Below are 12,010 nucleotides of genomic sequence, written 5' to 3'. Positions count from 1 at the left end.
TCAGTAGTTGTATAGTTTGTTTGTGCTCCTTGTAACGTCTTACTAGCATAATATATAGGTTGAAATCGTTTTTCAATCCTTTGTCCTAAAACGGCTCCCATTGCAAAATCACTTGCATCGCACATTAGTTCAAATGGTAGATTCCAATTTGGTGTTATCATGATCGGCGCATTAGTGAGTTTCTCTTTAAGAATATTAAAAGATTTGATACACTCATCTGAAAAGATGAATGGAGCATCCTTTTCTAGGAGTTTATTCATAGGAGTGGCAATTTTAGAAAAATCTTTTATGAAACGTCGGTAAAAACCGGCATGCCCTAGAAAACTCCTAACTCCTCTAACATTGGTGGGATGTGGAAGTTTAGCAATTACATCTACTTTAGCTCTATCCACCTCAATTCCTTCTTTTGAAATTTTATGACCAAGAACGATGCCTTCTTTAACCATGAAATGGAATTTCTCCCAATTAAGTACTAGATTTGATTGTTCGCATCTAATGAGCATTCGTCCAAGATTAACTAGACATGATTCAAATGTATCACCGAAGACTGAAAAGTCATCCATGAAAACTTCCATGCATTCTTCTATCATGTCATGAAAAATCGCCATCATACACCTTTGAAAGGTTGCAGGGGCGTTACAAAGTCCAAATGGCATGCGTTTGTAAGCAAAAGTACCATAAGGGCACGTGAATGTGGTTTTCTCTTGATCTTCGGGTGCTATTGGAATTTGAAAATATCCGGAAAATCCATCTAGAAAACAATAGTAACTATTTCCGGCTAATCTTTCCAACATTTGATCTATGAAAGGTAAGGGAAAGTGATCTTTTCTGGTGGCGTCATTTAATTTTCTATAATCAATACACACACGCCATCCTGTTACAATTCTAGTAGGAATAAGCTCATTTTTTTCATTTGTAATGACAGTCATGCCACCCTTCTTAGGCACGCATTGAACTGGGCTTACCCATGGACTATCAGAGATTGGATAAATTAGACCTGCATCTAGCAGTTTAATAATCTCTTTCTTAACTACATCTTGCATATTAGGATTTAGTCTTCGTTGGCGTTGCACATACGTTTTATGACCTTCTTCCATAAGGATTTTATGTGTGCAATACGAAGGACTTATTCCTTTAATATCATGAATCTTCCATGCAATGGCTGGTTTATGAGCTTTCAATACAGAAATGAGTTGTGATTTCTCATTTTTAGTAAGAGAAGACGATATTATTACAGGTAATTCAGATTCACCATGTAAATAAGCGTATTCCAAATGGTTTGGAAGTGGCTTTAACTCTAATTTCGGAGGTTCTTCTATTGATGATTTGTATCGATATCTGTCTTCTTCTTTTAGCATTTGAATTTCTTCTGTTGTTGGTTCATATCCATTAGCTATAAGTGTAGCTAACATTTCAGCTTCATCAATTGGTTCATTACCTTCTCCTAAAGAACATTCTCCTGTTCCTTGTAATTCTGGAAATTCTTCTAATAATTCTGCATGTGTATCTATAGTTTGAATATAATAACATGTATCATCTGCAGATTGTGGTTGTTGCATTGCTCTATCAACTGAAAAGGTAACACTCTCATCCTCTATACTTAGGGTCAATTTCTTACCGAACACGTCTATCATTGCTTTAGCCGTGTTTAAGAATGGTCTTCCTAATATGAGAGAAACTTGAGAATCTTCTTCCATGTCCAAAACAACAAAATCTACTGGAAATACTAAAGTACCAACTTTAACTAGCATGTTCTCCATTATCCCTCTAGGATATTTTATTGATCTATCGGCTAGTTGTATGCTTATTCTGGTTGGTTTCAATTCTCCAAGGTCTAGTTTAGCGTATAGTGAATACGGCATTAGATTTATACTAGCACCTAAGTCTGCCAATGCTTCTATTGAACTAAGACTACCCAGAAAACATGGAATTGTGAAACTTCCTGGATCAGATAGTTTTTCTAGTATCTTATTTAACAGCACTGCTGAACAATTAGCATTCATAGTAACAGCCTAGAGTTCTTCCATTTTCTTTCTATTTGAGATTAGATCTTTCAAGAATTTAGCATATCTAGGCATTCCTGAAATCACATCAATGAAAGGAAGATTTACATTTATCTGTTTAAACATATCCAAGAATTTGGATTGCTCGGCTTCAAGTTTCTCTTTCTTCATTTTACTCGGGTAAGGAAGTGGTGGTTGGTATGGTTTAACATAAGGTTTAGCTTTAACTGTGTTATCTTCATTAACCTTTTCAACTACCGGTTCTTTTTCCTTATCTTGATCAGGTTGTGGTTCTTGTGGAGTAGGAATAGCTTCATCAGAAGTTACAGGTATTTCAGGTGGTTTAAGTATTGTACCACTTCTTGTGGTAATGGCTTTAGCTGTTTCATTCCGGGGGTTAGCATTTGTATCACTAGGTAGACTTCCCGGTTTTCTTTCACCTATTAACCTTGCTAGGTTACTTACTTCTTGTTCCAGATTTTGAATAGAAGCTTGTTGATTTCTAAATGCTTGAGCATTTTGTTCATTGGTTTGTTTTTGAGATGTGAAAAACTGCGTTTGAGTTTCAACTAGCTTCGTCATCATATCTTCTGAATTCGGCTTTTTATCATCGGTTTGTTGTGGTGGTTTGTTTTGAAAATTAGGTCTTTGCTGATTGTAAGTATTATTGGATACTTGTTTATTGCTAGGACCTTGTTGGTTGTTGTATGGAATATTTCTGTTATAATTCTGGTTTTGATTGTAAATAGGTCTTGGCGGTTGATAATTATTCTGATAATTATTTCCAGGCCTTTGGTTTATGTATGAAATATTCTCTCTTTGTTCCATTGTTAATTCAATACTGAGACAATCTTTTGTCAAATGTGGTCCTCCACACTGCTCACAACTAATTCGTATTGAGTGAATATCTTTAGTCATCTTTTCCATTCGTCTCTCGACAGCATCTATCTTTGCGGAAATGGAATCTAAGTCATGGCTAGAATCGGCTCTAGCTGCTTTAGATGATCTAACGATATCTTTTTCTTGGTGCCACTCATGTGAGTGGGAAGCAGTGTTATCAATAATTTTGTAAGCATCAGTTTCGGTTTTCTTCATAATAGAACCACCAGCTGCTATATCTATGTCTTTCCTTGTAGTGATGTCGCATCCTTGGTAGAATATTTGTACTATTTGACATGTGTCTAAACCATGTTGCGGACATCCTCTTAACAACTTTCCAAATCTAGTCCACGCCTCATATAGAGTTTCATTCGGCTTCTGTGTGAACGTAACAATTTCTGCTTGAAGTCTTACGACTTTAGATGCAGGAAAGAATTGTTTAAGAAATTTTTCAACTAAAACATCCCATGTATCAATCGCCCCTTCAGGTAACGATTCCAACCAATCTTTGGCTTCTCCCTTTAAAGTCCAGGGAAATAACATGAGATATATCTGTTCATCCTCCACTTCTCGGATTTTAAATAGTGTGCAGATCCTATTAAAGGTACGTAGATGTTCATTTGGATCTTCCTTCGGCGCACCAATAAATTGGCATTGATTAGTCACCATGTGTAGAATTTGTCCTTTGATTTCATAATCTAGCGCATTAATGTCTGGATGAGTAATTGCGTGACCTTGGCCAGTGCGTTTAGCTCTCATTCGGTCTTCCATACTTAAAAGTTCCAGATTCTCCATAATTGAATTTGTTGAATCGGAATCACTAGAGGATTCTGATTTAATGGTTCGTTCCTCAACAATCTCTGTTTGAATGATTGGTGGTTCCGGAGGAAAGTTTAGTGGTTCAGGATCTACGAATCGTTCCTGAATATTCTCCGGATTCTCAATTGTGAGGTCGGGTTCAAAAAATGGATTATCGGAAATTTGAACTGGAGTACTTGGTCGACTGGATGACGATTCTAAAGAAAAATCAACGGCAGTAATATTTGCTAAATGTCTTGATCTAGTTACAGGTGGTGAACGTACAAAAGGTGGTGAACGTCTTGCTCGATGCATTCACTGAATATCCTATTAGTTTTTAAAAGGAAAAAAAAATTATAATAAGTTATCCAATCAATAGACTTTTCTGATTTTGCCCACGTTTCGAATAGCCAAAAGATGCAGCAGAGGGGCAGGATTCGTTTGGTCTCAATATAATTGAGGACTGTTTGGCTCCAATAACCCGGTCCACGTACAAATCCAACTATTACTACGAACTAGAAAATTTTGATGTCTATTAATTTAACCACTTAAAATAAATTTTCATAATTTTAAGAAATTTAGATAAGAAGTAGAATAAAAATCTATGTCCTAAAACTAGAATAGCGAGAAATAAGAAAGAAAAAGAGCGCGTCGGAAAAAGGTCGAAAAAGAAAAATGGTTGAAAAATAAAAGGTGACGGAAAAATAAAAGAAACTTATAACACTTAAAAAAAACACTTGACTAACCTAACCTTATTACTACAACTAACTTAAAATTATAATCGCAAATTGATATTACTAATTGGAATGATAATTGATACATAGGAAAAAGTCGTCTAAAAATATTAAATCTTACAAGAAAAACTAGATCCCAAATGGAAATAACTTAAAAAAGAAACTAAAACTTAAAAAGGCGTCGCAAAATTCTAAAGCACCTAAATCTTAGTCTAAAGAAAAAGCACTTAAGGAATTCTACGGCAAAGCCTAAAAATCTAGAAGTAAAAATAACTATGGCAAAAACTAAGTTTAATTCTAAATATGAGCTAAAAATACAAATATTACGCTAAAACGATTAAAAAGGGATAAAATATAAAAATAAACTAAAAGTTGTAAAAATACAATTTTTATAAAAATATTATTTTTATATTATTTATTTATTAAAACTATTAATTTTATAATTTAATAAAACTAATTAAACAAAATAATAATAAAAACTAAAATAAATAATTAATTAAAACCTAATTAGGGTTTTATAATAATAATTATAATAATTACCCGTAATTAATACCTGATTAGGGTTCTGTGTACCCGTGTCAGAGTGGCTCCGCGATTCGCGGTATTCCAAGCAGCAAACCCAGCGAGTCGCGGGGTTCCAAATTTCAACTCTGGTACAGTTCAAAATTTGACGCGTTTTTTTTTTATTTTTTTTATTTTTCTGTTTTAAAATCTAAATATTTATATAATAAAAACTTATATTTAAAAACTAAAACAAAAATAGAACTACTTTATAATTTTATAAATAAAAATCGTAAAACTAGATTTATATATAATTTTCTTTTTTTTTGGTTTTTTTTATTTATAAAATATATTTATAAAATAAATTAAATAAAACTTATATTTTTACAAACTAAAGAAACTTTATAAAACTTAAATATTTATCAAACTCCTAAAAATATTTATATTTTTGTTTTTCTTTTTATATTTTAGAATATTTAAAACGTATTTTTATAAAAACGAATTTTAATAAAAGTAAACTAAAAATCTTTTTTTTATATTAGCGTTGCGCTTCTGGCATTTAAGAGTTTCCCCGGCAGCGGCGCCAAAAATAACTTGATGTTATGCGAGGTGTATATAAAATAGCTATTAAATTTTACAAGAAAATACTATTAAATATGATACAATTTTACACAAGATATTTATTTATTTAGAGAATGGATATACTTAAACCTTGCTACAACACTTATAGGCAGTGTACCTAATCGTAGAGTAGTGTAGTTTTTTAGTAAGTCCGGTTCGTTCCACAGGGAATCTTTTTAAACAAAGCTTAACGCTATATTAGTTTACTTTTATAAAAATACAAATATATATATATATATATAAGTAATATTATTATTATAAAGGGGGGGTTTTTACCGTTTAATGACCGGTTTGTCGATTTTAAAACTTTAGTCGCAGTTAAAACCAAATGTAAAATAATAAATACAAGACTTAATTTAAAGCGTAAAGTAAATAATGATAATGAAATTGCGAATAATAAAAGTGCGATAAAATAAACTTACGATAATTAAAAAGTACGATAATTAAAAGTGCAATTAATTACAATAACAATAAAAATGCGATAATTAGAAGTGCAATTAAATATAAAATAAAGGAAATTAAATATGAAATAAAAGAATTATGCTTATTTAAACTTCCGTAATCATGATGGTTGACGTGTTGATTTTAGTTTTATGCCCATGGGTTAATTGTCCTTTGTCCTGGATTATTTAATATGTCCGTCTGGTTTTTGTCCATAACAGTCCATCAGTCATAAATATAAAGTGCGAGTATCCTCGTCAAATTATCCTTATACCCGAAGTTAAATATTCCAACTAATTGGGGACTTAAACTGTAACAAGATTTTAATACTTTGTTTAATAATTACACCAGGATGTCGACTGAGTGTAATCCAAGGTTTTAATATTTTGTTATCAATTATACCAAGTGTCCTTGTACATAATTTCACCCCTGTTTTAATTATTCTAGTGGCTATTAATCCATTCCCATGTCCGGTTAAATGAACGATTATTCGTACATATAAATACCCCGCCCATCGTGTCCGATCGAGTGTATATGGTAATTTATAGGGACGCCCAATTGTAAATCTTTATATTAACATTAACAAACTATCATTTAGTTAAACAAATATAAAGCCCATTAATAGCCCATAGTCTAATTTCCACAAGTGTCGTTCTTTTGTCCAAACCCTAATTATGGTACAAAGCCCAATTACTCAATTTTAATAATTAGCCCAACATCATGATTACTTCGTTTTAAATAAGCATAATAATAACTTAGCTACAAGACATTAAATTAAAAAGGTTAAACATAACTTACAATGATTAAAAATAGCGTAGCGTTACACGGACAGAATTTCGACTTACACCCTTACAACATTTGCTAACATACCCTTATTATTAGGATTTAAAATTAAAATTAAAATATAAATTATATATATATTTTTACGTATATATTGAGAGAGAGATAGATATTGAGTTATGAAAAATGATCAGAATTCGGTTGGCTTTATAGGGAGTTTCAGAATTTGGGGCTCCGCGACTCGCGGCCCTTTTTGCCTTCAAACTCCGCGAGTCGCGGAGTTTGTAAATACAGCTCACAAACTTTGGAGTCTTTCTTGCCGACGGATTTTTATTATTTATATAATATATAAATAATTATAAGAATTATTTAAATATTATATTATATTTATGTGCATAGTTGACTTGTAATTTTTAGTCCGTTGCGTCGAGCGTTGAGAGTTGACTCATGTCCCGGTTCCGGATTTTCGAACGTCCTTGCGTACAATTTAATATCTTGTACTTTGCGTTTTGAATCTTGTACTCTTGTAATTTCGAGACGTTTCTTATCAATAATTGGAACCTCTTTGATTGTCTTTTGTACTTTTGAGCTTTTTGGTCGTTTGTGTCTTCAATTCGTCGAATCTGTCTTTTGTCTTCACCTTTTATTATTTAAATGAATATCACTTGTAAATAGAACAATTGCAACTAAAAGCTTGTCTTTCTTGAGGAATAATGCTATGAAATATATGTTCGTTTTTAGCATTATCAAATATCAAAGCAATATAATTAAAATAAGCTAGCTAGCATGCAACAGCTAAGGACAAAGAAAACGTGGTTCACCGTGATTTAAGATAACGTAGTGTCTGGATGATTGCGAGACATTCTTTGGATAGATATACCTTGGTGTGAACACTAGATTCCCTACTAAGCGGTTTCCCGATTAGCATGTCACGAGAAACTAGGCTTTGAAGATTATGATCAGATGGACTATGCTCAACTCCCGACGCTTTATCCGGTTTAAGGATATAAGCGGCCCGTCTTGGATGCAATGCATACCTTGGGCGCACGAATAAAGTAGCATAGCCTTATATATAGAATATCCAACCTTTCTTAACACCTTAGTGTATCACCTAAGTGAGTGGTTGTGTTTCGAATCCCTTTTTGTCAATGGTTTGGTAAAATCTAAAGGTTTGTAGACAAATTAGAACCTCTAATAGTTCTCAGTAATCCTTAAAGATTTATAAGCTTAGTTTGTATTGTAGTGCGTTAAATTCCCATTTATGATTTAAACCAGCCCTTACTTAAATCTACCCAATAAATCCCTTGGTTATCCACCATGTACTAGACTTATAGTGGTTCCATAGCTTCTAACCTTGACCATGCTCAAGTGGTCTAATAGTACATCAACACTGTACTCTACTGTTGCAACAGTATTTCCTTATGTCTTATACTCTTGACCAATGTCTTGATCTGGTCCTACGGTAATTCTCCATGTACTTTATAGTATTTCCGATGGGTTCATACCTTGACCAATGTATAAACACAGATAACTAATTACCTTTATAATAGTCGACTTTATAAAAGGTTCTAATCACGTTTATTGGTGGAAGGACGATAATAACGAGGTTTAATATCATAGACAGAAAGCGAGTACGAAACGATAATCATCCCTAACTAACATTAATAAATCATGGAAAACAATCAAACAATTACTCACACATCATGGCAACAAGCATTTCTAATATTAATAAATCACAAACATCTAACCAGAATATTATAATAAATTAATAAAAGAAATGATAGATATTACCGAATAATGTTGGCAGAATAACACTTGTATTTCTTCATAATATCCATAGCGTTACAATGCTTGAAAGCTTCTACTACAAACTACATACTAATCTCCTATTGATCATTAGAGAGCGACAATAGAGAGATAATTACATTTCCTAATCTCTGTACTTTTCTCTCTCTAGAATCTAGAGAGAGAAAGTAGAGAGAGAACTAATCTCCTATAGATCACTAGAGAGTGACTATAGAGAGATATTTGAGAGAAAAGTGAAGAATTGGTGTGTTGAAATGGTGGGATGAAGCCCCCATTTATAGGAAATGCTTGGTGGCAAAATTGTAATTAAATTGCTGAAAAACCCCTGGCAGACCGTTTGGCAGGCCGTTTGGCAAGCCGTTTGCCAAGGCCGTTTTCGATGCCTGTTTGCCAAGGTAAGCCGTTTTTGGTGCCCGTTTGCTAGCAGGCTATTTTCCATTATGGCAAGCCGTTTGGTAAGGGGTTTGCTGGATCTTTCACCATTTTCGCTCTAGAATCTTCGTTTTAGCTCCGTTTTTGATGATTCTTGCGCCCATGCATTTGTTATTGAATATCCTACAACATGAGATTAAGTAATTAAAATTTTCCAAAAATTATAAAATAAGTTATTTAAACGCGAGTTAATCATCTTAGCCGGTTTTGCTCATTTTTCCTCGTTTCTCATCCGTTCTTAGTGATTCATGAAACATAGCCTTCGTAATGACTAAATCTACCAATTAACCAATAAAATGATTATTTTGGCGATAAATTTTGAAACTTTATGGTTTTAGGGCTCAATATCGGGGGTAAAAACGTGACTTTTTAACCGATATCACTACAGGTGGGTCATTTATGAAAAAGACACTAGATGTGGCTCATACCATTGTTACTGAAATAGTCGCACATTCTCATGATTGGCATCAGGAGCAGGAATACTTCAGAATGTCTAAAGTCGCTAAAGCCGATTCTAATGATGATATTGCTTCGATTAATGCTAAGTTAGAAACTTTTGAAAGGCAAATGGATAAATTAACCAAGGATATTCATGCTATGAAGGTAGGTTGTGAAGTTTATCAAAGACCTCTCCTCACTAAATATTGTGATCAAATGACGATGGAGGAACATGTTAATCATTTGGCTCAACAGAATGGAGGAAATTAGGGGTTTCAACAAAATTCGAGAAATTTCATATATCAAAGAAACTGTCCACCGGGTTTCTACAATTGTAACCAACCTAACTTCCAAGGTCAACCTCAATAGAATTTTCAAGCACAAGCTGAGAAGGCTCCTTCATTAGAGGATTTGTTGAGAGGTTTCTTAATTAAGTTAGAGGAGAATGGTGCTCATTTGAAATAAGAGACTGTTGATGAAGCAACAAATAAGGAATCAACGGGCTTCTATTCAGAATTCAGAGAGAGATGTGGGTAGGATTTCCCAGATTTTAGTGGAGAGAACACTAGGTACTCTTCCATCTAACACTTAGGTTAACCCAAATCATGTTTCAACTCAAACTCAACTTGTGAATACAAGTACTTCGCAAAAGAACAAGGGTCCCTAGTTTTCTAACTACTCGAATGCAATGCATTTTGAGTTATGAGGAGGATGAGATACGTCTCCGCACACATGAGTTTTATTCAGTTAACTTCATTTCTACTATTGATGATGAAGATGACAAGAAAGGATTAGATGATATAGTTGGAGATAGAGTTGTTTTATCTGAGTTTGGTGATGTGGTGATTTCTAATTTATCTGGTATGTCGGATTATATGTCATTTCGTGTTGATAAGGTGAAGACTATGGAGAATGCAGAGTGTCCTAGGTTGAAAGTTAAAGATTTTGGGAAGAAGCTTGAAGTAAAAGTGGAAGTTAAGATGAAACCTTCACCTAAGTTTTAAGTGTATAAGCCACTAATCCATATCCGAGAGCCATTCGATCTGATCAACCAATGGAACCCTATTGTAAGTCTTTGAATAAAGATAATAATATTTGTGTGAATGTACCTTTAGTTGATGTCCTTGCAGGCATGCCCAAGTATAGGAAATTTTTGAAGGATCTTACTAATAAGAAAGGTAAGCATGAGTAACCATCTACCGCTTGAAGTGGATGTGCATCAATTTTGAAGAAGAAGGAGATGCCACCAAGTTGGGTGATCTAGGGCCGTTCATTGTACCTTGTCAAGTAGATGGTTCAGAGTTGCTTAAGTCTTTAGCTGATTCAGGTGCGAGTATTAATTTAATGGCATATACTCTATACTCGAGATTAAATCTAGGTGAGCTTAAGATAACCAATAAGGGTGTTAGGTCACCTGATCAATCTGTTAGTCGACCCTTAGGAATTCCTGTGAATTTGATTGTTAAGGTTGGTGAGTTAGAATTTCTGGCAGACTTTATGGTTGTAGATATGAATGAGGATAAGGTTGTACCGCTCATTTTAGGTAAACCATTTTTGCCTTTTGTGTTCTGTGTTTCTTGTGTTTCATTGAAGGTACCATTTGAGGTGAACATTGTGTGATGACAATCGAGGAATGACCGTCAGTGTAGAATCGTCTATCACTTCGTTTCGTGGTTTCCAGCTCTACATCTGGGTATCTTTGTTCCCATTACTCTATTGTACTATCGAAATTATATTTAATTATCTGATTTCATGTAATGAGTGCATTACATGATCTTAAGTGTGGGAGAGAGATATAAATTCTCGGGGATGTATTACACTTGGCTTTATATCTTATTCTTGAGTCATTTTTGAAAATTTTGAAAATTTTTGAATCATTTAAAAGCCAAGTTGTAATTGTTTTATTGAGCTTATTTGGATATATTTGTCACTACTGTGTGTTGAGTTTGTTGAAGGTACCTTGTTAATGATTTGTAGTGTTTTTGTGTGTGTTTTTTGTGTGTGTGTGTGTGTTGTTGTTGTTGTGTGTGTTTTTGTGTGTGAGTGAGCCTAACATAAAACGTCACAAGAAGATATTAACTTTCTTTGGAATATACTTATACCATCGAGTTCTAGTAGCAGTCGAGGGAATATCTTATGGTCTACCACATCTCTTATCGACTTAATTGTGAATAAACCATCTGAAGCTAACGAATACTCCCAACGATCTTCCATATCCGAAAGCTGAAAATGACGAAGTTCCTGAAGTAATTAATGCAATGATGTCAAGTTTATAGCCCCAATATTTTCCCTAGACCAAACCCAACGCCACTAACTGTCCATCCTCTTATCCGCAATCGAATCATTTCTATTAACATCCAAATGATATAGGTGATCAAAGCGAGAAACAATGGTTGAGTTACCATGCCAAAGATCGTGCCAATACCGAACCTCCCGACCATTCCCAACACTCATACGAATTGTATTCGAGGGAATGATGTTATTCGAGAACACTTATCAACAATATTCGCCCACGCACCATTGCAATTATATTTCTCAAAACAACACCATGAATAGCCTTTATAATCTTGACCCAAA

General features: G+C 33.8%; 1 protein-coding gene across 1 annotated transcript; it reads left to right on the top strand.

Moving 5' to 3' along the window:
• The first annotated feature begins 10,487 nt into the window (after positions 1–10,487).
• On the top strand, positions 10,488–11,053 carry LOC139889222 (uncharacterized). Its single transcript, XM_071872186.1, has 2 exons — positions 10,488–10,611; positions 10,665–11,053. Exons 1-2 carry the CDS (start codon positions 10,488–10,490, stop codon positions 11,051–11,053), a joined length of 513 nt encoding a protein of 170 aa, XP_071728287.1.
• Positions 11,054–12,010: the final 957 nt, after the last annotated feature.

Source organism: Rutidosis leptorrhynchoides, chromosome 2, assembly GCF_046630445.1.
Source record: "Rutidosis leptorrhynchoides isolate AG116_Rl617_1_P2 chromosome 2, CSIRO_AGI_Rlap_v1, whole genome shotgun sequence".
Taxonomy (NCBI): Eukaryota; Viridiplantae; Streptophyta; class Magnoliopsida; order Asterales; family Asteraceae; genus Rutidosis; species Rutidosis leptorrhynchoides.
This window is presented reverse-complemented; position numbering and strand designations above follow the sequence as displayed.